This window comes from Tasmannia lanceolata, unplaced genomic scaffold (assembly GCF_043159265.1).
Source record: "Tasmannia lanceolata isolate RefF3 unplaced genomic scaffold, GAP_Taslan_0.1 ptg000015l, whole genome shotgun sequence".
Classification (NCBI taxonomy): Eukaryota; Viridiplantae; Streptophyta; class Magnoliopsida; order Canellales; family Winteraceae; genus Tasmannia; species Tasmannia lanceolata.
In genome coordinates this window covers 24,486,506-24,513,885 of record NW_027518692.1, presented here as the reverse complement: position 1 = coordinate 24,513,885, position 27,380 = coordinate 24,486,506, and the positions used below count along the sequence as shown (strand labels likewise).

Genomic DNA, 27,380 nt, shown 5'->3' with positions numbered 1-27,380 from the left:
ATGTTCATGGAAAAACTCGATTTCGAGGGACTTTTTAGTAATTTGATTTTTTTCAGAGATAATACTCCACTAATCCACTTTTATTTTCCTAATTTAAACCTTTTCATTTTCCGAATTCCCTACACCCTCACATTAAAAATAAATAAATATTTCTAGTGAAATAATATCCACACTCCCGTGTTCTACTAAAGGCACCCCCTCTTTCATTTTGAAAATTTCAACCTGTAAACGACCAACTTGCAATTTATGGGTCTCAAGCTTAAGAAAAACTTTATAGCTTTTTTTTGGCCTAATCTAAGTGAAGCAGTTTAAATCCATGCCGCTTAAAATCATACTAATCAGTAATTATGCAATACTAATGTCCAATAATACTAATGGACGGTTCAGATCAATCTAAGAAGGGACCCACTATTGGTGGGGGACGGGTCAAAATGTCAAATCAACTGTTTCGGAATTCAGAGTGAGTTGGCGTCGTACCGAAGCAACCCTGAGTGGATTGCCATTATCAAAACAGAGAGGTGGTGATAGCAGTCTTGCATCCGGATTAGTGAACAAATGAATTAATTAAGATTCACCATCTTTGGAGTTTGGAGGCGATTAATTTAATTCCCTCGAGGGGTGGCTTGACGACGAAGGCGTGTACAGAATAATGGAATCCTCTTTCACTGCGGTGGGCGTACATTAATAAGAAGAAGAAGAAAATAAGAGAGAAGAGAGATTAGGGCGTCGGACGATCTATTCTAGGGCGTCGGACAAACAATCATCCTATGCAGTAGGAGAGTCGGATCCATGTCGAGGATGAAACATATCCTTCGAAAACTCCATATCGGATCCAGCGTCAACGATCACCATAGATTAGGATCCGAAAATCAACGCCAGATTTCTCCTTCACCTTCTACCACTGCCCCTTCTTCTTCTACTACTACTTCAAGAAATCGGGCTTCGGACTCCGGTGCGGAATTACGGAGGCCCACCGGATCCGATGATGCGGTGGATTTCAATTTCTTCGAGGAGGAGTTCCAAGTCCAACTTGCTCTGGCAATCAGCGCTTCGGATCCTAATACTACCCGAGAAGATCCGGAATCTTTTCAGATCAAGGCTGCGAAGCAGATCAGCCTCGGTCGTTCTCCGTCCGCGCCTGATGAAGATTCGCTCGTTGATTTCCTCTCTCTTCGTTATTGGGTATGTTTTGGAATTAGGGCTCAAATTATGATTTTTTTAATTTTTTTTTAATAGTTTTTGGGATCTTGCTTGTTTACGCGGTTTTTCGGATCATTTATACTCTCAAAATATGCATGGTGTTTTTGGATTGTGGTCAACTCACTATGATTCACTTTTCTTGAATGCAAAAAGTTTTGATTTTTTCTGGTTTTGTTATCACAAATCACATATTAGGATGGAATGGAACTGGTGATTGTTGTTTCTACAGTGGGTTATGGGTAATGGTTGAGAAATAGTGTTTATGGAATAGATAGCATTGTGGAGTAAATAAAATAGTGACTATACAATAAAAAAAATAGTGGGTGTTGGGTTTTAGGCAGGACTTAGTTTCTTTAAAGAATTTTCAGTTATTGTTCTGCCTTGGCTTTGTACTAAATTAGCATAGCATGGATATTGGATAAAATCATCTGTTATTTACATTCACCAGTTTCACATTCACCACAAAATCTCAACACTGATTGCCGACTTGATCTTACAGCAATTGGAAACAATTAGCTGTTATTCAGTCTCTTTGCATTGTGCCTACTTTATTTTTGGGGCAACAACTTGTCATGGCCCGAAAGAATTATCCTCTCTGTTCTATCAATTTATCATTAGAGTCAATGTTTTCTGACTACACTTTATGTAGAAGATAGAATTAATGATAAATTTAAAAGAAAAAAACAGTGATTCGAAGAGTGACATTTGTTTGAAACATGATAGTTATTCCGAACATTAGAATTGTTCATGAAATATCCAGTATGGGTGTCGGTATTGTATCATTTTGTGTTGGACACAATATGTTGGGCCTGCACAAGTATATAGGTATCATAGCTCTGAGTGTCCTTCGAAATACTTAAGCAGTCCTCTATATGAAAATGACAAGAGCTATACAGCTACATACTGCACGTTGGAGCTAGGGTACAGGGGAAGTTGGAGAGAGATTTCAATATTCATTAGATGATAAATATTGACTCATACTTTGTCCTTATTGAGCCCAAGTTGCGTTCTCATTTTCCAAACCTTTTCTAACAATTTTACTACTTTTCTATGCGGATATTGTTATGGAAATGAACACAATCGTCTTTCAAAGGAGTAAAATGTTTAGAACATGGTATGAACAATGTGTTCATACATTTCAAATATGGTAAACGATCCCTATTATTGCTCAAAAGAAATAGTTACGGCAACAAAGATTAGCTTAGTACATGTGGCGTAAATTCATAGAAATTCTCGGAATGCAATATGTTCCTGCAGTTCAAATGCTTTGATTAGAAGTGCCGTTATTTGATATTGTGCTAATTGACTTTGAAATTGAACAATGGTTGTTTTGCATTTTGATATTCCTTCTTAATATGTCTAAACTGGTTTCACGACATTTCTGTGCAGACCTATAATTTTGTGGATTATGATGAAAAAGTGACAGATGGATTTTTTGATGTCTATGGCATCATGTCAAATCCAAACTTGCAAGGGAAAATGCCTTCGCTGGTGGATCTTCAAGCAATATCTATTTCAGACAGTGTTGATTATGAAGTCGTTTTGGTAAACCATACTGTAGATCCTGCACTCCAACAGATTGAGAAAAGAGCAATTTCTATTGCTATGGAATGCCAGGCTGTGGAGCTGGGCCCAGTTGCGAGTGGTTTGGTCCAGAAGGTCGCGGATCTTGTTGTTGACACCATGGGTGGTTCAGTTAGTGATGCCGATGATATGTTAAGGAGGTGGACACTTAGGAGCTATGAATTGCGAACTTCTCTAAACACCATTGTTCTTCCTCTTGGTTGCCTTGGAATTGGATTGTCACGCCACCGAGCCTTGCTTTTTAAGGTTGCAACTTTTTAACATTATTAATTGCATCCAATTTGAACATAATGTTTGCCTCCTACCTTTATTTGGCAATCATGATTGTTTGTGATTATACATTCTAGACATGTTATTTGTATTCATCTATTGCTCTGCTTGCGGTATTTGCATTGAGTGGTTAACAAATAGTTTTAGTGTAATGCTTATACTGTATAGTGATTACCTCTCATTCATTTTGATATAACAAAAATTGTCACACACACACATATAAATAAATAAAAAAATAAAATAAAAAATAAAATAAATAAAAATAAAAATAAAATAAAAATAAATAAATAAATAAATAAATAAATATATATATATATATATATATATATATATATATATATATATATATATATATATATATATATATATATATGAGAGAACATTTCCTACACACTTGTGTAGGTAAGTTGCCTACACACTACCTTAAAATACAGTGGGTTCCCACATTGTTTGGGTGATCCAAACCATTCATTTGAATGGTCCTCACATAGATAGGGTGTCCACAAAAAATCAGGTCCATAGGATCATCCTAACTATTCAAACTATGGAGGCAAAAAATGGACTAATTTGTGAAGGTTTATACACGTCCATTTTACCTCCACAAATCGTAGGGTTGGGATGATCCTATGGATCTGATTTTCTGTGGACACCCTATCTATGTGAGGACCATTCAAATGAATTGTTTGGATCACCCAAACAATGTGGGCCCCCACTGTATTTTAAGGTAGTGTGTAGGTAACTTACCTACACAAGTGTGTAGGAAATGTTCTCTCTCTCTCTCTCTCTATATATATATATATATATATATATATATATATATATATATATATATATAGGGGGTGTACCAAAAATCAGCTCCATAGGATCATCCTAACCCCTCCATTTGTGGAGGACAAAACTGGGCAGATTTGTGGATGGGTTAGGATGATTCTCCAAAAATGGATGGGTTAGGATGATTCTATGGAGCTGATTTTTGGTACACCCCCCATCTATGTAAGGACCTTGCAAATGAATGGTTGTGATTGGGCGCTTAAGCGCACCAACAGTTTCCTCTCTCTCTCTCTCTCTCTCTATATATATATATATATATATATATATATATATATATATATAGGTTTCTGAGTGATACCTCAGATAGCTTATCTGAGCAAGCTAATATAAATAGGCTATGTTGTTTGGGTTATGTTAGATATTGATTCTATAGAACCTAACATAGATAGGGTGTCCCTAAGAAATCATCTCTATAGGATCATGGTAAGCGTTGATTTGTGGAGGTTTAAAATGGAAGTCTAGAAAATGGGTCCATTTTGTGCTTGTACAAATCGAATGGTTAGGATCAGAGCGCAGATGAGCTTATCTGTGCTCGAGCGCAGGAACTGTTTCCTCTCTCTCTCTCTCTCTATATATATATATATATATATATATATATATATAAAAGGGAATGTTGGACTCTGGGGTTGTGCCACGTGGCCCCCTCTCTGCGTGTAATTTCAAGTCGTGGAATTTCAAAAGTCAGGTCTTATCTTACTAAATACCGAAAAAGTTGGACTCTCTATATATTCTATCTCTAAACGGAATTTCAAGTCATGGAATCCCTTTGCATTTCCAAAACACATATGGTTGGAATTTCAAAAGTCATGGAATCCCTTTGCATTTCCAAAACACATATGGTAAACTGATTTCCTACGTGGCATAAAGATTTGAAAGTAAACACCATTAATGGATAGTAACCGTATTAAACCTCTAAAATCTCAAAAAGAGATGCCGTTTCGAAATCGTCCTTTGCATTCTTTAATTCCTTCCTTTATTACACAGTTTATGCTTTAATTAGAATTGGTATCCGGATGCCTTTCGCTGTTAAATTTCCTCTTAAACTATTTTCAACTTATCTTTCAACCGGCAAAACTTGACATTTACTCCTCTCCTAATCTTCCTTTCAAACGCTCGCAATAAACTTTGCTCTTCTCTATTCACGCAATAAAGATCGGCAAGAACGTTATGGATAGTTGTTGTAGTCATGCCTCCAAAACTACTGAGAGGCTTGGCGAAGGGTTTTGAGGCAATCAAGTGTGTGTGGCCGATTCAGATATGAGCGCATTGCTATTTGTCTCTCATGGCACAATATGTGCAAGAAAATCATCATCACGCTGAAAATTGCTTCCGACCTCACCTTCCCCGTCTCTAAAACAGTACGCAGTCACCCGAGATCTTTACTCATTTTCTACGCTTAATTAAATTGTAATTTCAGATTTTTTTTTAGGTGGTTTGTGTAGGAATTCTTGATGTATGATGTTAATTTTATGATTTTTTTAGGGTTATATTTAATGTCTGCGCACTTTATTTTTACTCTCCACTGATTCGTCAAAATTTTTGATGCATGCTGTTGTAAGATTTTTGTGACTTATTTAATGGTTGTTCTCCTTTTATTTTGTTCTTTCAATAGAAAAATACCATAAAATAGAAAATGAAATTTTTTTAGGAATACAAGAATTCAACTCACTTCACTCTACTTTGTTTGTAAATTATACAACTCCACTAGAAAGTAGATTTGCCAAATCCATGGGGGGTTTATTAAATCCTGATATTTGAATCTGTAGAAATGTACAATAATTTCAGTTATATAAATTGTTGCTCTGATTTATGTTCATGAAATTTATGTTCTATTATATCTTTGCACATGGATTATGTCACCGAGCTTCCTATTGTTCTCTTCTTTAGACAACTTTATTGTTCTATAGTTTTTTTTTCATTCGCTTCATTTGATACTTTGTTTATCTTTGTTTTTGTTCCCATGCAACGCACGGGGCTGCATGGGGCTGCAACCAATTTTATGAATTCCCTCTTCTGTTGAAATTTTCTATATATCTTATGAATGTTTCTTTTTTCTTTTCTTTATTTTTTTTAAAAATATTTATAAAGCTTTCTTTTTTGGGCCGCCCCGTGCATTGCACGGGTCTGCAACTAGTGTGTGTGTGTGTGTGTGTGTCTATATATATATATATATATATATGAGGAAAGGGTTCTTGCTAACGTTAGCAGGTAAGCTTAGCTGCTAACGTTAGCGTAAAACAAGGTGGGCCCACATTGTTGGAGGGATCCAAAGCATTCATTTGGAAGGCCCTTTCATGAATAGGGTGTCCACAACAAATCAGCTCCATTGGATCATCTTAGGGTGTCCATTTGTGGGGTGAAAAAATGGGCAGATTAGTGGAAAACAGTATCTGTCAATTTTCACCCCCACAAATGGACATCCTATGATGATCCAATGAAGCTGATTTTTGGTACACACCCCATCCATGATGGGGCCTTTCAAATGAATGCTTAGGATCAGCCCAACAATGTGGCCCACGCTTGTTTTACGCTAACGTTAGCAGGAACCCTTTTCTCTCTCTCTCTCTCTCTCTCTCTCTCTCTCTCTCTGTATATATATATAAGGAAACAGTTCCTGCGCTCGAGCGCAGATAAGCTCTTCTGCGCTTGAGTGCGGGAAACATGGTGGGCCCACACTTTTTGGGTGATCCTAAGCATTCATTTGAAAGGCCCCATCGTGTATGGGGTGTGTACCAAAAATCAGCTCCATTGGATCAACCTAACCCTTCCATTTGTGGGGTGAAAAAATTGGCAGATTTTTGGACAAACAGTATCTGTCCATTTTCTCACCCACAAATGGACACCCTAAGATGATCCAATGAAGCTGAGTTTTGGTACACACCCCATCCACGATGAGGCCTTTCAAATGAATGGTTAGGATCACCCAAAAAATGTGGGCCCGCCATGTTTCCTGCACTCGAGCGCAGGAACTGTTTATATATATATATATATATATATATATATTTGAAAGAGATGAAAAAATTGGCTGAAATTTTGGATTTTGGTGATTTCGGTTTTGGTCCCAACCGAAATTTCGGTATTTCGACCGAAATTTAAAACCATGCTGATAGCCTTACATTAATAAAAATTCTGATTCACCTTTGCTTGCTCTAACAAAAACCACCATTGACTTAAGCATGGACACTCCTTTTAGTGTATATCCTAGCAGATTTTTCCAGATGCTTGTGATACTATTTTCTAGATGCCTGTGTTACTATTGGGGAGATGCATCAAAGTGTTGAAACTGTTGACATACTGTTTCCAGGTGTTAGCTGATCGGATCGATCTTCCGTGTAGGCTGGTCAAAGGGAGCTACTACACTGGTACAGACGAAGGAGCTGTGAACTTAATTAAAATTGATCAAGAAAGGTAAATAATTTATCCTCTCTGTTTCTAATGCCACTAATGTAAAGGCTTTTGGAATTCTCTATTAAGAAGTGCGTTTAACGAAGTATGCAGTTTCTATGTGGTTTATGATTATTTATTTTTTATATCCTTCATGATGTGCTATTGTGAGATTGCGAATGAAGTTCCTTATTCAGTGTTTGCTAGTATCCGTGAAAGAAGCTCGCGAATCCTTTTTTTTTGTGAAATAATAGAAAAAATAATGGGCATAAAACATACCAAGTACAAAGAAGGGTGTGTGTTTGCTTGGAAATAGATATCACCTTGAAGAATAAAATGAGGGGATGAGGTTGAATGGCCCTGAAGAAGAATTATTAAAAAAAGCACTATAAAAAGTGAAAGGCTTGTCCAATCCATGGATCAACCTGCTAGACCCTTCTAGTAAGCATGCACAACATTCTTGGCACTCCTTGAAATCTGCTTCTATGAAGGGGTTAGTGTCCCTACTAAGATCAATGCGTTCACTATAAAATTTGCTAATCTCCACAGGGTAGGCCTTGATCTCTTAACACATACGATCATGTTAGCTGTGTCTCACCACCCGTTTGTGTCAGAGTCTCTCTGTAACGTGTTAAGCCCCCCTCAAAACAGCCCAAGTTCTAGCTGGCTTGGATTCATGTGAGAACTGCCACCAAGATCTAGTGTACTTTACGGAGGAGTCCACCTGGTCACAACCCTATCTGCTTCAGAAGAACTCCTAGAACTCATCTTCCAATTTCAAAGTACTATCCAATGGGCACTCGTAAGTTGTGAAGTCAATTGGTAAAGTGACGTTCGTAGAAATTAAACAATTGTCTTTTTTGGCCACATGACCACGAATGAGATACCAACTAGATGTGTCAAATGTAATTGCTTGGGCATCGAGAGCCAGCCCGTGGCCTCGACAATTAGAGAATTTAATTACTTATAAAGATATATTTCCCTTACTCTCACCCATGTACCTAGAAGCAAACGACTTGGCACGCTTGCTAGGGAGGCTGTTGATGAGAGTGTTGGTTATTGATTAAGGTCTGCCTCGACAATTAGTGAATTTAATTACTTATAGAGATATATTTCCCTTACTCTCACCCATGTACCTAGAAGCAAACGACTTGGCACGCTTGCTAGGGAGGCTGTTGATGAGAGTGTTGGTTATTGATTAAGGTCTGCCCGTTTTGTAGTGTCTTTCTTTACTTATCTGTATATGTTTTAATGCATTTTCCTCCTCTTTATTTTCTATAGTGATTGGCCACCTCATCCTCCACATGTACTTCTTTCCCTTATTTTAATATAATTCTTGTTATCTCTCAATGTATTTCATACAGTTACACACACCCATATTTATATTACATAGTAGAATGTTGGGAAATGATATTTCCACTCTCTTTTTAGATAATGGTACTCGAAATTTATTAGTCACTTTTTTATATTGCATGCTAGTGAACATAATCTTCATCCATTTTAGCATCTCAGATGGAGAAGATTAGGCCATCAAGTGCCACTAGTCAGAAGAAAGACAATTGAAAGTAACCTCGGAGGTCTGGGATCCAAATCCTCTTATTAGACTCGAAAGGAGACACATTAGCACTCTTTAACAACCTAAGCTGCAATAGAAGACACTCATACACTCCATTCTTGGGGCTTCACGTAAACACTAATTCTTCTCATAAACACTAATTCCCAAGCCACAATTCCCTTTTGTCTTTCCTGATACTGCAAGATCCTGTACCACATTGACTTCTAAATTGGCACCACCTCTCAGTGCACAGCATGCTTGTTGGACTTGTCTCTTCTTCTGATAAGCTATGAAAGGTGTACTAATTTTTTTCACTTCGGTTACACACCTGCAAGCTATTTTTACCCTTTTTACTTATTTTCATTGTTGTGATTTATTATTTTTGTAGGCCGTGCAGTTGGTATTTTTCTATTCTATCTTGTAATAAGATCATTAAGGTTTCCTACCGGGGATATGCTCGTTCTTTTCTCTGTTTCTATCAAACCATCCTTTTTCTTCTACTCTTTTCAGCGAACCAGCAGTTCAATGAGCACATATCCGCATCATGACTTAGTTGTCACTATTCATACCATCAGTGTCTTTAGTATATGTATCCATTACAGTTTTTTACATCTCTTACGCAGAGTCAAGGTTTAAAATTCAGGTTTCGGGCCCAAACCGAAATTTTGGCCAAAATACCGAAATCTCGGTCAAAATTCAGTAAAATCGGTAAAAAATTCATTTTCGAAAAAATTAAAAAATACAAAAATGACTGAAATTCTGAAATTTTGGCCGAAATCTGTGCCGATAAAATGTGTACTTTCGGTGTCGGTCCCTTCTGCGGATATAGAGCACAGATAAGATATCTATATGATTGTCAAGCTGCTTTTGTGTCATGAGACTCGTTTTCTTTTTAGCCGTTATTTCTCATTGGCTCGGGAAATTTCTACAGAAAATCGTACTTTGAGTGTGTTTATGAAAATGATTCTGTACCAACTTCCATCAGTTAAATTTGTTTAGAGAACTATCAACTTACCTTATTTCTTTTATTTAACTTGTACAACTATGAGCTTGTGTTTTATTATGTTTCTGGTTGCCTTATTGGGACTCCTGGCAAGGAGCATAGTTTACTATTGGGAGCTTTGTGATTCTATTAGAGTTTTGGGTTTTCATCTGAAGGCAACGTGTTTTTAAAACCTTCCTGTACATAAAGCTTTTGTTCTTAAACAGTAGTTCTGCCCTTGGCATCGATTTCTTGCGGTACTCTAAAATATATTTCAGGCTGAGATTATAGCTAAGAATGACCAAAATGATTGTTTTAAACGTAATATGCATCTTCTTGTTAAAGTTAATCCTTTGATTCTCAGTAAAATTAAACTCTGCCTTATTTATTTCTTTTAGATTTGGGAAAATTACAATCTCATGTTCATCTGCATTCCTTGTTGACAATTTTTTTTCATGGCAGACATGGGATTGACATTTTCATTTCATATTAAACTAAACCTTCTTTGTTTTGTGTCCTTCAAAACAATAGAGATCCATTTGTGATTTTTATCAGCTTGTTTATCAAGTTTTAACCAATAATTCATGCTATAAGTATACAAGGTATATACACTTTTAACATTGTAATAACTGCGATTTCCTTCTGAAATATAGCCAATATTCATAGCTATACACAATTTTCATGATTCAGGAACTTATGCTGATGATGGATCGATTTGAATGGTAAGTCCCTGAAATTTTATCAAAAAAATGCCACTTGAGTGCTGAGAAAGAGCACGGAATTTTTTTTAGCAAAGAATCAATTGATCATAAATGGCGCCAATCAAGAAACATAAAAGAGGTTCAAGAAAAAATTGACATAAATTCATTAATAAAATCTTAATACTAGATATGCCATCCAAAATCTTGATACTAGATATGCCATCCAGAAACATAAAAGAGGTTCAAGAATCAGTTTATTAGATAGAAACACAAAACACTCCTCATCCAACTTCCTGACTGTTATACTTGACATTCTTAAATGTTCTGTTATGCTTCACATTCTTAAATGTTCTGTTATACTTGTCATTCAAACTAATTACCCACAACCACTTCTAATTAGACTAATTTTCTAAATCATGCGGTTCCTTGTGACATTTATATAATATAATATAATGGCATAACTCTTCTGAATTTAATGAATGAGATGCTAATTCATTGTTTATTTCCGACAGTGAATACATTATTGATCTAATGGGGGCTCCGGGCGCATTAATTCCTGCAGAACCCAGTAGTCTTCTTCAAGATTCTGGACTTGCCATAACGAGTTCCGGTACCATTGTGCAGACTGTCAAGGATTTGTGTTTGGCACTTGATAAGAAGGACAATTGCCAATTTGAGAAAAATGGTGGAAGACTAGAGCGAAGTTCCCTTGACCCGATTGTTATTCCAAAAGTGTCCGGTTCAGGGTCAGATGAAACATTAGGAGTAAGCACTCAGACAGGGGAGAATGATGTGCATCTCTCTGAAAAATATCAAACTGCGAGATTTGAACATGAATTTGGGAAGCTTCTTCCTTCATTGGGTAGACTTCATGGAGGGTCATCGGGAGTGCAAGAAGCAACTTCACCTGCCCAACAGATGAAAGTTAAAGATGTTTCCAAATATGTTTTAAGTGCGGCACAAAACCCTGAGTTTGCGCAGAAACTGCATGCAGTTCTCTTGGAAAGTGGTGCATCACCTCCCCCAGATTTGTTTTCTGATTTAAACGCCCCACGAAATCTTGTAGAGCAGAAAATACCAGACGAAAGCTTTATGGAAGGCAGAAAAATAAATGAGGAGATTGAAACAGGTGATTATAATTTGTCATCGCCCGTTGGGCATTCTCGGTTATCCTTTGTAGGAGTAAAATCCTTAGCCCATGTTGATTGTGAAACCAAGCAAAATCTACCTTCAGAGGATGTGACACAAAAACAACGACCAGACACAAATGTTTTGGATGGCTGTCATGGGTTTGGGATCACAAGTGATTGGCTCATAGTCCAGTCCGATTCTGTGCCTGTAGTAGACAGTGCTCCCATTCTTAATTCATCTGCCATGATTCCAAGAACTACCTATGAGGAACAAATTCCAAAACTAGGCTTTTCTTCACAACAATATCAAGAGAGCGGGAATGAATCTATGGAAAAATACAGAGAAACAGCCAATAATGACCCACATATTTCAAGCAATGTTAGCAACGATAGGATTAACCCTATGTTGGATGGTGTTGCTGAGTGGGAGATTCCGTGGGAAGATCTTCAGATTGGTGAACGAATTGGTCTTGGTAAGCATCAGGTTAAACTCATTTTCTTAATAAATCAGTAACTTGCTGCCATTCTAAAAAAAAAAGAGTTTTCCCCCCTGGTGATGGCCTCAAACGTGTAGTGTTGATGTGAACGGTTATAATAAAGAACTTATGGAAGCATGAATTTGTATGCATCCTCTTTTCTCTATTGCTTGAATGTATTGGCAAATAGATTGAAGTTTATATGATGGCATTGAAGATTGATAGATTTTATAGTTTATATGACGACATTGCATGCTTATTTGCTTACATCTATTTGCGCTCCCTTATATTGCAGGTTCATGTGGGGAGGTTTACCGTGCTGATTGGAATGGCACTGTAAGTTGTACTCATTGTATAAATAGTTCATGTCACCATTTCAATGTTTCGTTTTTGCCCTAGAATGCACTATATCGTTTGACTTCCATTTACTTCTGGCAAAAACTGCTAATGTAAGCTGAAATTTGCATGGTTAGGATGTATATAACGTTGTCAAACTTTTCTTACTGATTGTAATGGAGTGAATTTTATCCTCAGTATTGGAAACTTAACAAAAAAGACACCAATCCAAATAATTGCACACAATTTAAAAATTCTGCTATATAAGAAACTGTGCGCAATAATGGGTCTCTGATATATGCTGTTCTGACAAATCATCTTGATTCAGATCAAACTGAAAAAAAGAACAGAATTGGTTGCAGTGGTGACCATGATATAGTGTTTTCAATTCTTCATAAGATTACTGAAAGAGTATTTAATTCATGTTTGGAATACAGATTCCCCAATGCTCTATAGCCTCTACCAAAATTCCAACTTGCTTTTGAGATCCGACACTAGCTTAAAAAAAATGTTTATGATGCTTTATCTGTCTGTTTCCACCAAAATTCCTTGAATATGTTTGCCGATAACTAGATCAAGATAGCTACAATTCTTATAAAATCCTAATCTCTTTCCAGATTGTAAGTGTGTAGCAGTTCTGTCGATGTCAATCATATCTGTGTTACATCAGAAGTACAGCTAACTCCACTCGCCTCTAATGCTTTCAAAGATGATGCTAGCTAATCTCCCAATCTACTACTTTTCCTTGTCCAGTTGCCCAATGGGTGTCATTAATCGAATTGAGCAGCTTTAGAGGAACTTTCTCTGGTGAGACTTAGATGAGATAAAGAAGTTTAACCTTGGTTCCGTTCCAATCGTAATAAAACTATCGTAAAATATTTTCTTGAGTGAGTCCTTTACATGATAAACTTTACAGTGAAACCTTCACTGTAAAGTTTTCCTGTTCCATTGATCCATTGTATGCAGTAAAACAAGTTGTAAAATAAATACATTGATCAATTGACCATTCTTTTTACGGCCTAAAACTCAGACTTCTCTGAACCATCTATTTTTATGTGAATTAAATCCGTGGTCTAGGATCATCTTCCCTATAAGATTTTTTTGGCTGTGGCCTATCCACAATGGGGACCACTTAATGCACTGATGGGCCAAATGTACACAAAAATCATAACTATGGTAACTTAAAGTCTTAAACTCCATTTCACAAGTTCCGGCTAATGACTCAACTCAACTCAACTAAGCCTTTGTCCCAAACTAGTTGGGCTCGGCTAATGAATCTTTTTGAAAATTTACGTGAAGAAGGTGAAAGGACGGCTCAAATTGAACAAGTCTAATCCTGACACCAGTTTGGTTCGTCTACATGGATCAAATCTTATTAGCAAAGAGTTCTGGCTAATGATTCTGAAATGTAAATTAACAAACAGTTCCATAGAACAAATCTTATTATTCAAGTGATCAGAATGAAAAATCCGAACGATTGTAAATTAAACTCCATTTCACAAGATTGTAGACAAAGCTAAATAAACTTCAAACTGAACGACATAAATATGTATTTTGAATTTTTGGCAAATGCATGGACGGCCACACATTCGAAACATCCAAAGCATTGAAATGAAGATAATATTCTTTCCAGATAATCAAATGACTAATTCGTAAGTCCATGTTCCTCCATCTACTTCTCTCATCCAGTCCCTAACAAAAAGAAACCACACGCAGCTCTAGGATGTTGGGGAAGAAAACAAAGTTTAACCACCCAAATCAATACAATACGATTGAGATAAAAAAAACCCGAATCAAGAAAACGGATATATAAGAGGAGCTTTTATATGGTATGAAAACTCTAAAAAGAGATGATAAATCAAATGATCAATATGGTTTTGAAAAAGGAGAAGCCACTCTCTTGTTCTTTCTTTTATCCTATGATTTAGCCGGCACTTTGAAGTTATTGCTGACACATGTGTCCTGTTGTGTCCATCACGACATGTGTGTCCCCCCCGTGTCGACACTCCTTTGGACACTTTTAAATGTACTGCTATAAGTGTTAGACTTAGTGTGGGTGTGTGGTCACCGCTTTTGTGTCGTGTCAAGTGTGACATTCTGTTTTATTATTGCATATTGTGTTTACCTCTTTTTATTATTAATTCTTCTTTTATTATAAACTTTTTTTAGGTTTTCTTTAACTAATATTTGCTGTTATATCATAAATAATTTCTATTTTAGCCCTGTCCATGATTCTAAATTTTTAGGGATTACCGTGTTTGACACTCAATGACTGCTGGTAAGGTTTCTCCATTGTGACCTGGTGGTCACGGGTTCGAGTCACGGAAACAGCCTCTCTACAAAGCAGGGGTGTAGGGCTACATACATCTAGCCCTCCCCAGACCCCGCAATGGCGAGAGCCTCGTGCACTGAGCCACCCTTTTTTTTTACCGTGTCCGACACTCAATGTCTGTGTCGACAAGCGGCACTCATGTTAGTGTCCGTGTCCACAAATCATAGCTTTTATCCATCTGTCATAATCTCAGCTTAAACAAGTCCATCATTTTATGATGAAAAAAAATAAAGAGAGATTAAAAGGCGTCAGGAAATGCTACGCTCGATGAATTTCCAGAGATGAGGGTTGTTGTTTGAAAAGGTAAGATTAGAGACCAAAACTTGAATTCGAGATTAGAGAGACCTAATATCGTCTCTTGGACACACTTTGCCAACCTCAATAATACAAATCAGAGGTGGCCCTTTCCGCCCCTGGCACAATTTCACCCAGCTGCTTAGAATCCGTTATGCGTGGGTTCAAAATAATGCTGAAACGAATGAAAAATGACTATCAGGGAAGTTTTTAGAAGTCGCCGGAACATCCCACTGGGAGGCTCTCAAGCGTCGGACTTTCTCTGCGTTTGCGGTACAAATCTTGAGCGTCTTTCAAATCCTTATCTGTCTTGCTTAGATGAAGGCTACTCCACCATGGAAGTTTTTAAATCCCTTGGGATTTCTAACCTCTGCTGTAGAAGAACTCTCTTTTCTCTTGGGCAAGGGGCAGTGGCAGAAAGACCTCTCTGGTCTCATTGGCTCCCACCGCGTTCGCATGCTGGCTCTCTGGGGAGCTTGGAAGATTGGGACACAAGGGGGAGAAGGTTGGATTTCGGATCTAGGAAAATTCCTGGTCGCAGAGCAGTGGAATCACATAGAAGACCATTATCGACTGGAAGTGATTGGATGTGCTTAAAATGCAATTACAGAAACTTTGGTTCTCGCATCTTGTGCAGAAAGTGCTTCGAATCTCGGCATAGAGAGAACACTAATCTAGTTTGGAGACCTAAAAAGATCCAAGTTGCAGCTTGTGATGATGATCGATGTTTGGATGTACCAGATTCTGTAGTGGAGGATAGAAAGAAAAACCTTAAGAGCTGTCTTATTGGATCCTTAAAATCTGATTCTTGGCTTTTGGAAGATGTGTGGGCTTGGGCTAAACATTTCTGGGGCCTGCCAAAGTTGGAAAAGCCTTTTGCCATTAGTAGGTGGATATTTTATTCCGGTTCTACTCTGGATTTCAGGCCACCTCTCCTTCGGCGTGGAGGTGAGGCTTTTAGCTTCCCTCCAGCCGTGGTTCCTTGCTTACAATACGAGTGCTAGAACGGTTCGGTTGAGGTTTTATGATATTCCTCTTCATGTCTGGTCTGCTACCACGGTGGATATTCTGGGATCACACTTGGGCCAGGTCCTAGAATCCCAGCTTTTTGGGAACCACTCACACTGTTTGGCTTTTGCCTCCGCCTTGGTTATATCCCCTTTGTGGAAATCTATTCCTACGTTCATTAAATTAAGGGTGGATTCTAACATTTACTCGGTGGGAGTTAAGGTGGTTTCTAAGGACAGTATGAATTCTCTGGCATTGTCGGCGGTACGCCTCAGCAGGGATGAGAGACTACCTCACCCCAACCACTCTGATGGATGCCTTACCCGATTCGGATTGAGGAAAGAGGGTGCCTAGATAGCGAGGGACTTTACCCTACCCGGGGAGGGGGAGAGGACCAGTAGATTAGTCTGTTCCAGTAGACTTGACCAATGTAGCTAGCCTTTCTCAATAGCTTTCCTTTTGCCGGAGAGGCCAGTAGTAAAGACAATTTGCCACTTTTCAAGGAATCCGTTCAGATCCTTGATGATATAGGCTCACCGGCGACAGTCTCTCCACCGGAAAAGGTGGCAGAAGCCTCTGAATGTGGACCGGAGCCGGCGGTGGTCCCCAGTTCAAATCTTGAATTCCCCACTTACCCACCTGTCCCCTCTGTGATCACTCCTTTTTCGTCAGAAAGTAGGGAGGCTAGAGTTAGGGGTCCTGTGAGTCTGCCAATTGTAAGGAAATCAGTCTTGGCACTAAAAGGAAGGCGGATAGAAAAGAGGCTGTCGATATTTTTGGGATAAAGTCGGCAGAGGATTTAAAGGTTTTAAAATTAAAAAGTAGGTTTCTCATGGATGGGAAAAGTGATGATGTGAAAAGCACACGCTTGGGTAAAGGTAAATTTAGGAAAGGCCCTGGGAAGGATGTTCGTCTCTTGGCGACATGTGGAGGCTTATCAGTACTCAATATAAAGATTAAGTGCTTGTATAGAAAAAAAGAAATCAGAAAGAAGAAACGTGATCTCGACAATCAACACTACCTCCGAACCTTTAAAAAATCGCCGAGTCCAAGTATGTCTAGCAGCGATCATCTTGAAGACTCAAATTTGTAGCTAATGGGGAAATTACCCTGGTAAATGACGATTTAGAGCTTCTAAGAAATCTTAAATATAACGAGAAGTTGGCAATGAAGGAATCGCCTACACCGGCTGAGGTCCTGATCTCCCCTCTTAAGAAGCAATGGGTGAAAGAAAGCGTCGCAGGTGCTCGAATTTCGGGGCTATCTCCTTCCCAGACCACTTTGAATAGTGAGGAGGAACTTCATACCCCCCTTCGTAATTTACCTATCTTTAATAAGATTCTAGAAAAGGGGAGGCAAACGCGAAGGTGCCTGTGGGAGGAGGAACAACAATCGGCGATCTCATCGTTGGAAATTCGGCGTGATCCTCTGGGATCAGGTCAGGATCGGGAGCAGGGGTCCCCAACAATGGAAGACACACAACGATTAAGGCAGCTTAATGGTAATCATGATAAAGGTGGGGTATTCTGTTACCGCTATCTTCTGAGGACCCTGGGTGCCTTGAGCCGGAGGGTTTCAACGGCTTCTTAGCAGTGGGAGATGTCATTGGGATATCGTATAAGGAGGATTTAAGCAAGACCAGAGAGTTATTACTTGGATCGCAATCCAGAGTCGCAGAGAAGAAGTAGATATAGAAAAGGTGGATGAAATAGAAACTAAATTGCGAACTGTTAGAGGAATTTTTGAGATGCTGCTTGGATCTGATGCTTTATGTAGCCTGCATGGCTGAGTAAAGATCCTAAGCAAGGCTAAACCGTAAGCTGTGATCTATCTATCTGATCTTTTAGGGAATGTATTTCTTCATGTGACTTCTGTTTTATATAAGCGTCAGACCCAGGTTGGAAGAAGTGGGCCAAAGGAAGTTGGGTATTTAGTGTGGGGGTGGAACGTATGATATTGGCACCAATCTTATGAATTCAGGGAAAGATAGCTTCCTGTACGGATTGCGGTGTATGGGTTAACTGTGGTGATATGTAATCCTAGATCCTATGTGTGGTAATAGTAGTCTTTGCCTCTCCATAGCTTGAGAGACCATGGTTCTCGCTAGTTGAGGCTTTCTGGATAGGAAGATCTACATACTGTGGTTACTTGAGAAGGAACAGATGAGGGACCAGAGGGATGATTTAGGGCCTGAATAGTGACAGGGGTTGCTCCAGAATCATAAGTAGTAGAATTGGGGATAGGAATGATTGGGTCATGTATTTTAATTTAAACTTTACCCTGGGTCTGGATATGCCCAGCCCAGTACAAATTGATATTTTGTATTGCAGGATGGGACTACTGGTCCCGAATGCTTTATGGATATTAATGAAACTTGTCATCTTTCAAAAAAAAATAAAATGCTGAAAAGCCCGGTACCCAAGAAACCCTATTCTTCGAGAGATAAATCTCGAAGCCATTGAAATTGAAGGAGAACAAAGATCTCCATAATAGGGTTTCTCCAGAATAGGGTTTCGTGGGTGGAGAGAGGGCGGGAGGGAGAGAGTTACCTAGCTGGAAATTGTGGCCGGAGATCGTCGAAGACCTGCTTAAACGGTCTGTCTTTATTAGATTCCTCGCAAGGGATGCTTCAAGGAAGATGTGCCTTTTGCCTTTTTGGAAGAAGAAAAGAGGAAGATAGTCGTTCGACGAGTCTTCAACATAAAATGGCGTTTTGGAAATGAATTCCTCTCGATAAGATGGAATTTAGTTTACGGTCAGACACTATTCAGAAAAAAAAATCAGCAACAACGGCGGTAAAACAAAAATTTACAACGATTGGAACACACGTCTCTTTGTTCTAAGGGCGTAAAACTTTGTTTTACTGCCTTTTACTTTGATTGGAAAGAACCTCTTGTTAAGTGTGGGGATGTTTGTAAACCCTTGGAAGCCGGCGGATTAGGCTTCTGCAATCTCATAGGTATGAATAGAGTGTATCTTTGAATAACATTTGGATTGAATCAGATTCCATGCTGGCAGTAAAGATCTTCGGTCTCTATATTTTTGATTTCCCCCTGATCTTCATCGGAGAATTTGGGTGCCCATGGCGTGCTCGACCCTTCTGGGCAAAGATCAGAGGCCTCCTAGACTCTTCTTGTAATGGAAAGCATCCCACACATGGAGAGAAGCAAACGAAGCTGCTGATTTTTTTGTCTAAGATTGATTGTCCATGTAAAGGGATGGATATTGATCTGTTATCTATTCCATCTGCTCTCTTAGATATTGTGTGTAAGGACTCTAGTGGAATTCTCTATACTCGATTGTAATATTTTTCTTCATTAAATTCTGGTAGGGGTCATGCCTAACCCCAACTTGCCCACAAAAAAAAATAAAAAATCTCATAGGTATGAATAAAACGTATCTTGGTAAGTGGCTGTTGAGGTTTGGGAGGAGATGAATCACTTGTGGACTTCAGTATTTGGGATAAGTACGAAGTGTGTCAGTGATATTGGGCATCTGATGATATATACCAGAGCAGTGACTTGACTGTGTGGAGGGACATTTTGAGACAAAAGTACATATTCCAAGAAGGCATCAGGTTTGGAGTCTACAAGGGAGACAATCAGGTTTTGGGTGGATAAGTGGTGCAAGAGAACTGTAAGAGAGTTGTTCCCAGATCCTTTTGTAGTGGCGGTAGATAGAGTAGCCAATATCCAAGACTCTATTGAGCGGGTTGATAGTCAGATTACTTGGAAGGTTATGTTTCAGTAAGTTTTTTTTTGACGAGGAGATTGAGAGTAGCTTTGTTTCTGAACATTTTGGATTCCTTTGGTCAAGAAGGAAGAGACAAAAACCATTCAAAAAAGAAGGAGAAGGAAGAGACAAAAGGGTTTGAGTCTAGAACTCTTCCAGGGTTTATAGTGTCAAATCTTTCTTTCATCTTCTAGCTCATCAACTATCTAGAATTTGGAGGATTTCCATTCTGCCTGAAGTGTGTGCTTTTTATGGTTGGCGTTTCTGTATATGATTATAACGGTTGACCACCTCGAAAATTAGAAGTTTTTAATTGTTGATCACCGTGCGCTGTGTCTAGAGGATGAGGAATCAGGGATCACATATTCTTACACGACAGGTTAACCAGATATGTTTGGCGCCGCATCCTAAGGCGGTTTGAGTTTTTGTGGGGTTTTTCCTCTCTGATTGCTGAATTGCTTGGTAGCTGGGCCTTCGTCCCTGGCCCCAAAAGTGAGACTCTTAAGGAGGCTAGTGTTACTAGGTACCATATGGGTTATTTGGAATGAAAGGAATGCTCTACAATTCAAAAACTCTTCCAGGGAACCTCTTTATAAATTTATGAAGATTGTCTTTAACCATGATGTGGGTTAAGAATTTGCGTTGCTTCAAGAATATCTCTAGCTATGATATGAGATTATATGAGAAGGGAAATATGCTGTTGTGAGGACAAGAATGGAGGTCCCTCTCCCCGGTGGTCCTATCTAGATCCGGGCATAGTAAAGCTGAACTTTGATGCGTCTAGCATTGGTTATCTTGGCCGACCGGAGTGGGGGGAGCGCTTAGAGACAAGCTTGGCACAACCAAGTGGGTGTGTTGGATTAATGAACTCCAATGGCGAGGAAGTGAGGGTGGATTGATTGTGGAAAGTGATTCCCTCTATGTATGTAATCAATAGGAGGGCTCCTCACCCTTGGAGATTCGCAGATGCAATCGAAGAAATTCAAGATTGTGTAGAGGGGCACTCGTCACAGTTTCAGCATGCAAGGAGATTAGGCTGATCAGCTAATTGATCGTTTGGCTTGCTCCTGGGTCGATTTGCCCCGATTGGAGCTTTCTGAACATCTTCCCCCTTGATGCCTTTGTATTAGTAGTTTTATTTTTGTTTTTGTTTTTGCTGTGGTCCTATCGCTGTTGTATCGACCATTTCGGTCATGGGGTTTCCCCTCCTTTTCTTTTAATAGATATCTCTGCCATTCCAAAAAAAAAAAAGACTATAAATAAGGAACAAGAATACCCTCATGCATGTACACTTGCAGTAGTGGGAAAATCAGACGGAGTAAAGAACAAATACAGTATGAACGTTGTATAATCCATACACTTTCAGTCATCTTCTTGACTTTCTTCACATATAGGTATGTGTTTCCTGTTTAATATCTTGTGAGGGAACCATATTTATTGAGCAACTTTAGGTGGCTATTGTTATTACATAAACAATGTTGCGGTAAACAACTGGGGGGAACCTGCCGTTTAAACTCTAGAATTTTTAGACTGTGATGGTGATGGTTAAGGCAATGGTATGATACTTTTGTCATTATACTGAAATTGTGGAATTGGCTCTGCATGACAGGAAGTTGCTGTGAAGAAATTCTTGGACCAAGACGTCTCAGGTGATGCTTTGGAGCAATTTAGATGCGAAGTAAGAATCTTACACTCATATCTGAATTCATAAATTGTTAGACTATAATGAATCAAATTCCTGATTTCGTGAATTGTCTTTAGAAAATTTCTTCCGAGTTCCGATTCAATGTCTACCAGTGCCATTTTGCAGATTAGAATCATGCTAAGGCTGCGGCATCCAAATGTTGTTCTTTTCATGGGAGCTGTTACTCGTCCTCCAAATCTCTCAATACTGACGGAGTTTCTCCCAAGGTTTGTCAAGTGTATTAATCTTGTTACTTTTGGTATATCCAGAGGAAAAATAAATGGGATTCGTTTGCCTCAAAACATTCACATACTAATTTGGTCTCATGACTCTTATCTTAGACATTGTTGAGACGTGGTCGTACTTTTGTTTTTTATTCTCTGTACCATTCTTTATCTGCTCGCAAAACTATTTTATTTCTTGAGACTATCACTTTGTACATTTAGACGGAAAGACTGTCAATTTGATTCCAGCTGGTATTCTCTTAATTCATAGAGAGAGAAACAAAAAGAGAGTTCTTTGGTATCTATCCTATAGTAGTACTTCTGACTCCACTAATTCGTCTCCAAGGAATTCATACAGATTAGAGCTAAATATCACTCGTTTACAAGCTTCACTTTGTCATCTTAAAGAGGGACAGAAGGCTCCCCTGGTATTGATAACTGTGTTAATCTGCCTTGCACCATTCATTTGTCTGCAGGGGGAGTCTGTTCAGGTTATTGCATCGTCCCAACATTCAACTGGAAGAAAAACGACGGTTGAAAATGGCACTAGATGTGGTATAAGTTGACAAATTACCAAATTTCAGCGACTAGTTACATAACGCTTATAAGTTATAACTAAATTTAAGGTTATTCTTCTCAGGCCAAAGGGATGAACTACTTGCATACAAGCCATCCTACTATCGTGCATCGAGATCTGAAGTCACCAAATCTTCTTGTTGATAAAAATTGGGTAGTTAAGGTATGATTATTCCCAATTATCTAATATGGGTTTCTTTCATTATAGTTTATATGAAAGGTGAATTTTGGTCATTCGCCTTCCAACAATGTTTGTGGTTCTCTTGGTGTAAATATATGGGAACTATATTATGTATGATTTGTTCATTGGAAAGTTAGCCGGGTTGTTATGTTGTATACAAGTGAAAGTGCTAAACCTCAAGGGTTTCAAGATTAATATGTGCACAACACAGGACTAAATTTTACAGAGTCTGTATGTATTTGTTTTTTGAATTAGTCGCATGTTTATTGAATTTTTTTACGTTGATATGTGCATACCCTTACCATGGAAGGTGCATATACTTTAGTTTTGGTAAGATTCCTGCATACAATATTAGAGATATAGTATATTTACCAATCTTTCAATCATATGGTCTAATTTACATATTTCAGTTCTCTAGAGACTATAGTTATTCCATATGTATACGACCATGCAAGCAAGGACACTCAACAACAATTCTCATGAATATGTTTTTGTTGGCTATTGAAGCTGATATTTCAAGATTTGAGTTACCATTTATCTTCTCATTAAGAACAAATGCCAACATCTTCAATTATAATTACATGACATGGCTCTTTTCAATTAAAATCCTTATATGGTAATTCAGGCAGTAAAATTGAGAGGAGATGAAACAGAAAAACTAAAATACAGAAAGGGCAATGAACTCTTACACTCTTATCATTAACACTGCATCCTTAACTCTCCAAATCAAGCCACTTGGTTGTCTAGCTGACATTCTATATTTTTTTCTTGACCTTAATCGAATGTTTGGCTGCCCCTATCAACGTAAATGGAAATATAGAAAGTACTTGGAGAAGGAAAGATGGATAAGGTAGTCCCTAGGGTTTGGAAGCATTCCCCACAACTCCCATAAATTTATTTGTATGTGTGTGTTATATATGAATATAACATCCAATATTACAAATATGTCTCTAATGGTTGATGGGGCCCACCCTAAATAACACTATAAACTATCTTATCTTTCAGCAGCCCCAATTTTTTAAAGAATCATCATTAACCTCCAGATATTCTACATTTGGTATTTGATTCCTTTAATGATTTTGAGCTTAGACACATACCTCTTAATGCTTGACTCTTCAGTATGCACAATGATGAACACGGAATTTTTCCAAATATGTCTCTAATGGTTGATGGGGCCCACCGTAAATAACACAATATAAACTATCTTATCTTTCAGCAGCCCCAATTTTTTAAAGAATCATCATTAACCTCCAGATATTCTACATTTGGTATTTGATTCCTTGAATGATTTTGAGCTTAGACACATACCTCCTAATGCTTGACTCTTCAGTACGCACAACGTGAACACGGAATTTTTCCTTTTAAAGGAGCCATCATGAATGTATTTGTTTCATTACGTGTAACTATGGACGAGCCGTAGTTCCACATTTCTTAATCTAGTTTTGATACTCCATGGATTGCTTTTTCCTTTCCCATGGTTGATATATACCTTGGTGAGGCCAAATATAGTGCTAATTTGCTGGCCAAGAGGATGTTAGTAATGATTCCTCAGCCGAGGAGCAACTTTTGCCCTCCTGGAATTGCTAATTTTTCTTACCTCAATCGATCTGTTGTATTAAAAATGTTAATGGTATGTCTGCGTTCCATCATCATCGTGATAGATTGGAATGGAAGGGAAAAACATGCTACATTTATAGTATAGTGAACTTAGTGGAACATTTCAGATTTTAGCACTTGAAGGCCATTCAAAAGTTGAAAATCCATGAGCATGCTTAGAATCTTTACACAATATAAACTATCTTATCTTTCAGCAGCCCCAATTTTTTAAAGAATCATACTGAACCTCCAGATATTCTACATTTGGTATTTGATTCCTTCAATGATTTTGAGCTTAGACACATACCTCCTAATGCTTGACTCTTCAGTAAGCACAACGATGAACACGGAATTTTTCCTTTTAAAGGAGCCATCATGAATGTATTTGTTTCATTACGTGTAACTATGGACGAGCCTTAGTTCCACATTTCTTAATCTAGTTTTGATACTCCATGAATTGCTTTTTCCTTTCCCATGGTTGATATATACCCTGGTGAGGCCAAATATAGTGCTAATTTGCTGGCCAAGGGGATGTTAGTAATGATTCCTTAGCCGAGGAGCAACTTTTGCCCTCCTGGAATTGCTAATTTTTCTTACCTCAATCGGTCTGTTGTATTAAAAATGTTAATGGTATGTCTGCGTTCCATCATCATCGTGATAGATTGGAATGGAAAGGAAAAACATGCTACATTTATAGTATAGTGAACTTAGTGGAACATTTCAGATTTTAGCACTTGAAGGCCATTCAAAAGTTGAAAATCCATGAGCATGCTTAGAATCTTTACCCCTTTAATGATATCCGGGTGAAAAAACAGGCAATTATTCTTCATTTTTTCTACAGACGTAAAATTCTGATTACCTGCAATTACATATTTCTGCAGGTTTGCGACTTTGGCTTGTCACGGTTGAAGCACCACACATTTCTGTCTTCAAAATCTACTGCAGGAACGGTAATCCTTCGTACCATGCCATCGCATGCATTCAGGATCAATTGAATTTTCTTCTTGATTTTTTTGCTTATATATTTTGCTCTGGGGTTTAATTTAAGGTCTAAAGGTTTTCTGGGTTTCCGCTTTATCTCTGAGGGACATATTTTACATATTTAGTTTTGTTTAATTATTGTTGTTTATATATTTATTTTATAGGCTATTGAGTCGGTTTTCAGTCTTGGGAACAATTTTTTCAAATGTAGGATTTCACTGTTAGGTAGTAATGTTAGGCATTCAGGATAATTCAAATCTTGCTTTAAAATTAAGTCTTTAGGCATTAACATTTTGCTTAGATGAAGCAATCTTTTTCTGTTTTGTTCTTTTTTCCTTGTAATATCAAAATTAAGTGTTTTCCATTTAATTGCAGCCAGAATGGATGGCACCAGAAGTGTTAAGAAATGAACCATCCAATGAGAAGTAAGGAGCTCCCTTTCGTCTATGAAGTTGGTTATCTTGTTTCTATAATTAATATTATAGAATTAGTATAATTAGTATTTTCTATTTTATCTTCTTTCTTGCAGATGTGATGTATATAGCTTTGGTGTGATACTATGGGAGTTGGCTACCTTGCGTATGCCATGGAGTGGGATGAACCCCATGCAGGTAGTTGGAGCTGTTGGGTTCCAAAACAGGCGACTTGATATACCAAGAGAGGTTGATCCCATGGCTGCGCAGATCATATGTGATTGTTGGCAGAGGTAGGCTTGCAGTACACGACAGCATAGTTACAAAATTCTCCGAATAATTGAAAAATCCTTGAAAAATCCCAAATTTTTGACGCCCCATTTTAAAAATCTTGAATAGTTAAAAAATTATACTATTTTTTGAATCAAATGTGAATTTTTCAAATTAAACCCAATGTTTTCCAAATTAAATGCGAATTTGACATCAATTTCTCATTGCAAGTTGTAAATCTCATGAGGAATTCAAAATTAATGAATAAGACAAACATAGTGAAGACTGAACTCACATCCAAATCTAGCAAACACGAGTACTTTACCATCCTTCCATATTTGCTGTTCTAAATAAGTGGACCATCGCAGAAGGCATTTTGTCGAATGGCTGTTGCATGAGAGTGAGGCCACATAGGCTCACTTTTCAACAGATTTTCTCTGATTCATTTTATTCATCTGAGGTGGCTGCACTCTCATGCAACAGCCGTTCCGCGAAACGCCTTCTGTTATGGTCCCTAACAAATCTCATTTTTTAGATAGAAAATGTAGAGGTTTTTTCGGAATCTTTTCCAAAAGCTTCCCGTATTTCCTGAACATTTGCCTGGTCAAATTATTCCCAAATCCAAACTTTGTAACGGAGTTTTACACACCACAAGAAGCTTTGGTGGATTGCCAACTCTAACTACCACACAACCATTAATTAGTTTTAGCACTCTTCAGGCGAAAGCTGTTTTGTAATTTGTTTGAAAGCTTTGGCCCAAGTGACTTCCTATGCCATGCTTTATGTACGCTTGGTACTTACATTCATTCTAACAAACATTTGGTTACATTTGCAGTGACCCAAATCTGCGCCCGTCTTTTGCGCAGCTCATGGCTCCACTTAAGCACCTGAAGCACTTGGTTGTTGAGGACAGTTAGGGTCCATGACTCAAATGGGAGAGGCAATAATGGTAGCTAGCCCTAGCCCTATCATTTGTGCCTCACTTCGATTTTTCAAAGATGGAACAGTTTAATGGTTCAAATTATTTGAGCCTTAGTTTCCACAGCTTTTGTTTAAGAATCATTCGACGTAAGTCGAGAAAGAATTGGTATCTTGAAAAAAAAAAGAGAATTCAGAACTGGGTGTCTGCTCAAAGTGGAAGACATTACCCAGTAAAAATGGAGAGGCTCTGTTAAGACTACGACTGTGCGAAGTGCAGTGGGAGACAAACAGGGAAGTGAAATGTAAGTTATGGAACAATGTTAAAGGAATGCAGTAAAATAATCTTATTACTGTTGGTTTTTTGGGTGTGTAATTCATTGAAGCTTGGTAGCTTCAGCAATGTATACTTCTCATTCGTGCTTGTAGCTGTTGTGAAGAAAAGGGAAAAAGGAAAGGGAAAAAAAAAGAAACAGTTGATGGGAATGAACAGAACGTGTTCCATTATTTACAGATAGATTTCAATCTCAAAATGCATGTTTGTGGACTTGCAGTTATTTCAGTTCATGTTTTGCTGTTTGTTTACTGTTATTTCAATCTCTTTTTACAGTCCGGAAATGCTCCTCACCAAGCCCACCCTCACAACTTAAGAACTTCAAAATGGCTCCGTTCAGTCACATCCTTCTGATTGGAAAATCTGAGGAACTGAAATGACGTGGTGA

The 27,380-nt window shown here is 38.2% G+C and overlaps 1 protein-coding gene across 1 annotated transcript; it reads left to right on the top strand.

Moving 5' to 3' along the window:
- The first annotated feature begins 553 nt into the window (after positions 1–553).
- LOC143845603 (putative serine/threonine-protein kinase SIS8) lies at positions 554–27,223 on the top strand. Its single transcript, XM_077353982.1, has 13 exons — positions 554–1,182; positions 2,590–3,030; positions 7,190–7,293; positions 11,020–12,110; positions 12,409–12,449; positions 21,425–21,493; positions 21,626–21,726; positions 22,200–22,278; positions 22,364–22,462; positions 24,958–25,026; positions 25,433–25,482; positions 25,587–25,763; positions 26,576–27,223. Exons 1-13 carry the CDS (start codon positions 790–792, stop codon positions 26,655–26,657), a joined length of 2,796 nt encoding a protein of 931 aa, XP_077210097.1. The 5' UTR covers positions 554–789; the 3' UTR covers positions 26,658–27,223.
- The last annotated feature ends 157 nt before the right edge of the window (positions 27,224–27,380 follow it).

Excerpts from the sequence above, each read along its gene's own strand:
- LOC143845603 (XM_077353982.1), top strand. The coding sequence starts at position 790 with ATGTCGAGGATGAAACATATCCTTCGAAAACTCCATATCGGATCCAGC. Across the intron at positions 22,279-22,363 it reads TGAAAATGGCACTAGATGTG|GCCAAAGGGATGAACTACTT; the intron begins GTATAAGTTGAC and ends TATTCTTCTCAG. Across the intron at positions 25,027-25,432 it reads CAAAATCTACTGCAGGAACG|CCAGAATGGATGGCACCAGA; the intron begins GTAATCCTTCGT and ends ATTTAATTGCAG.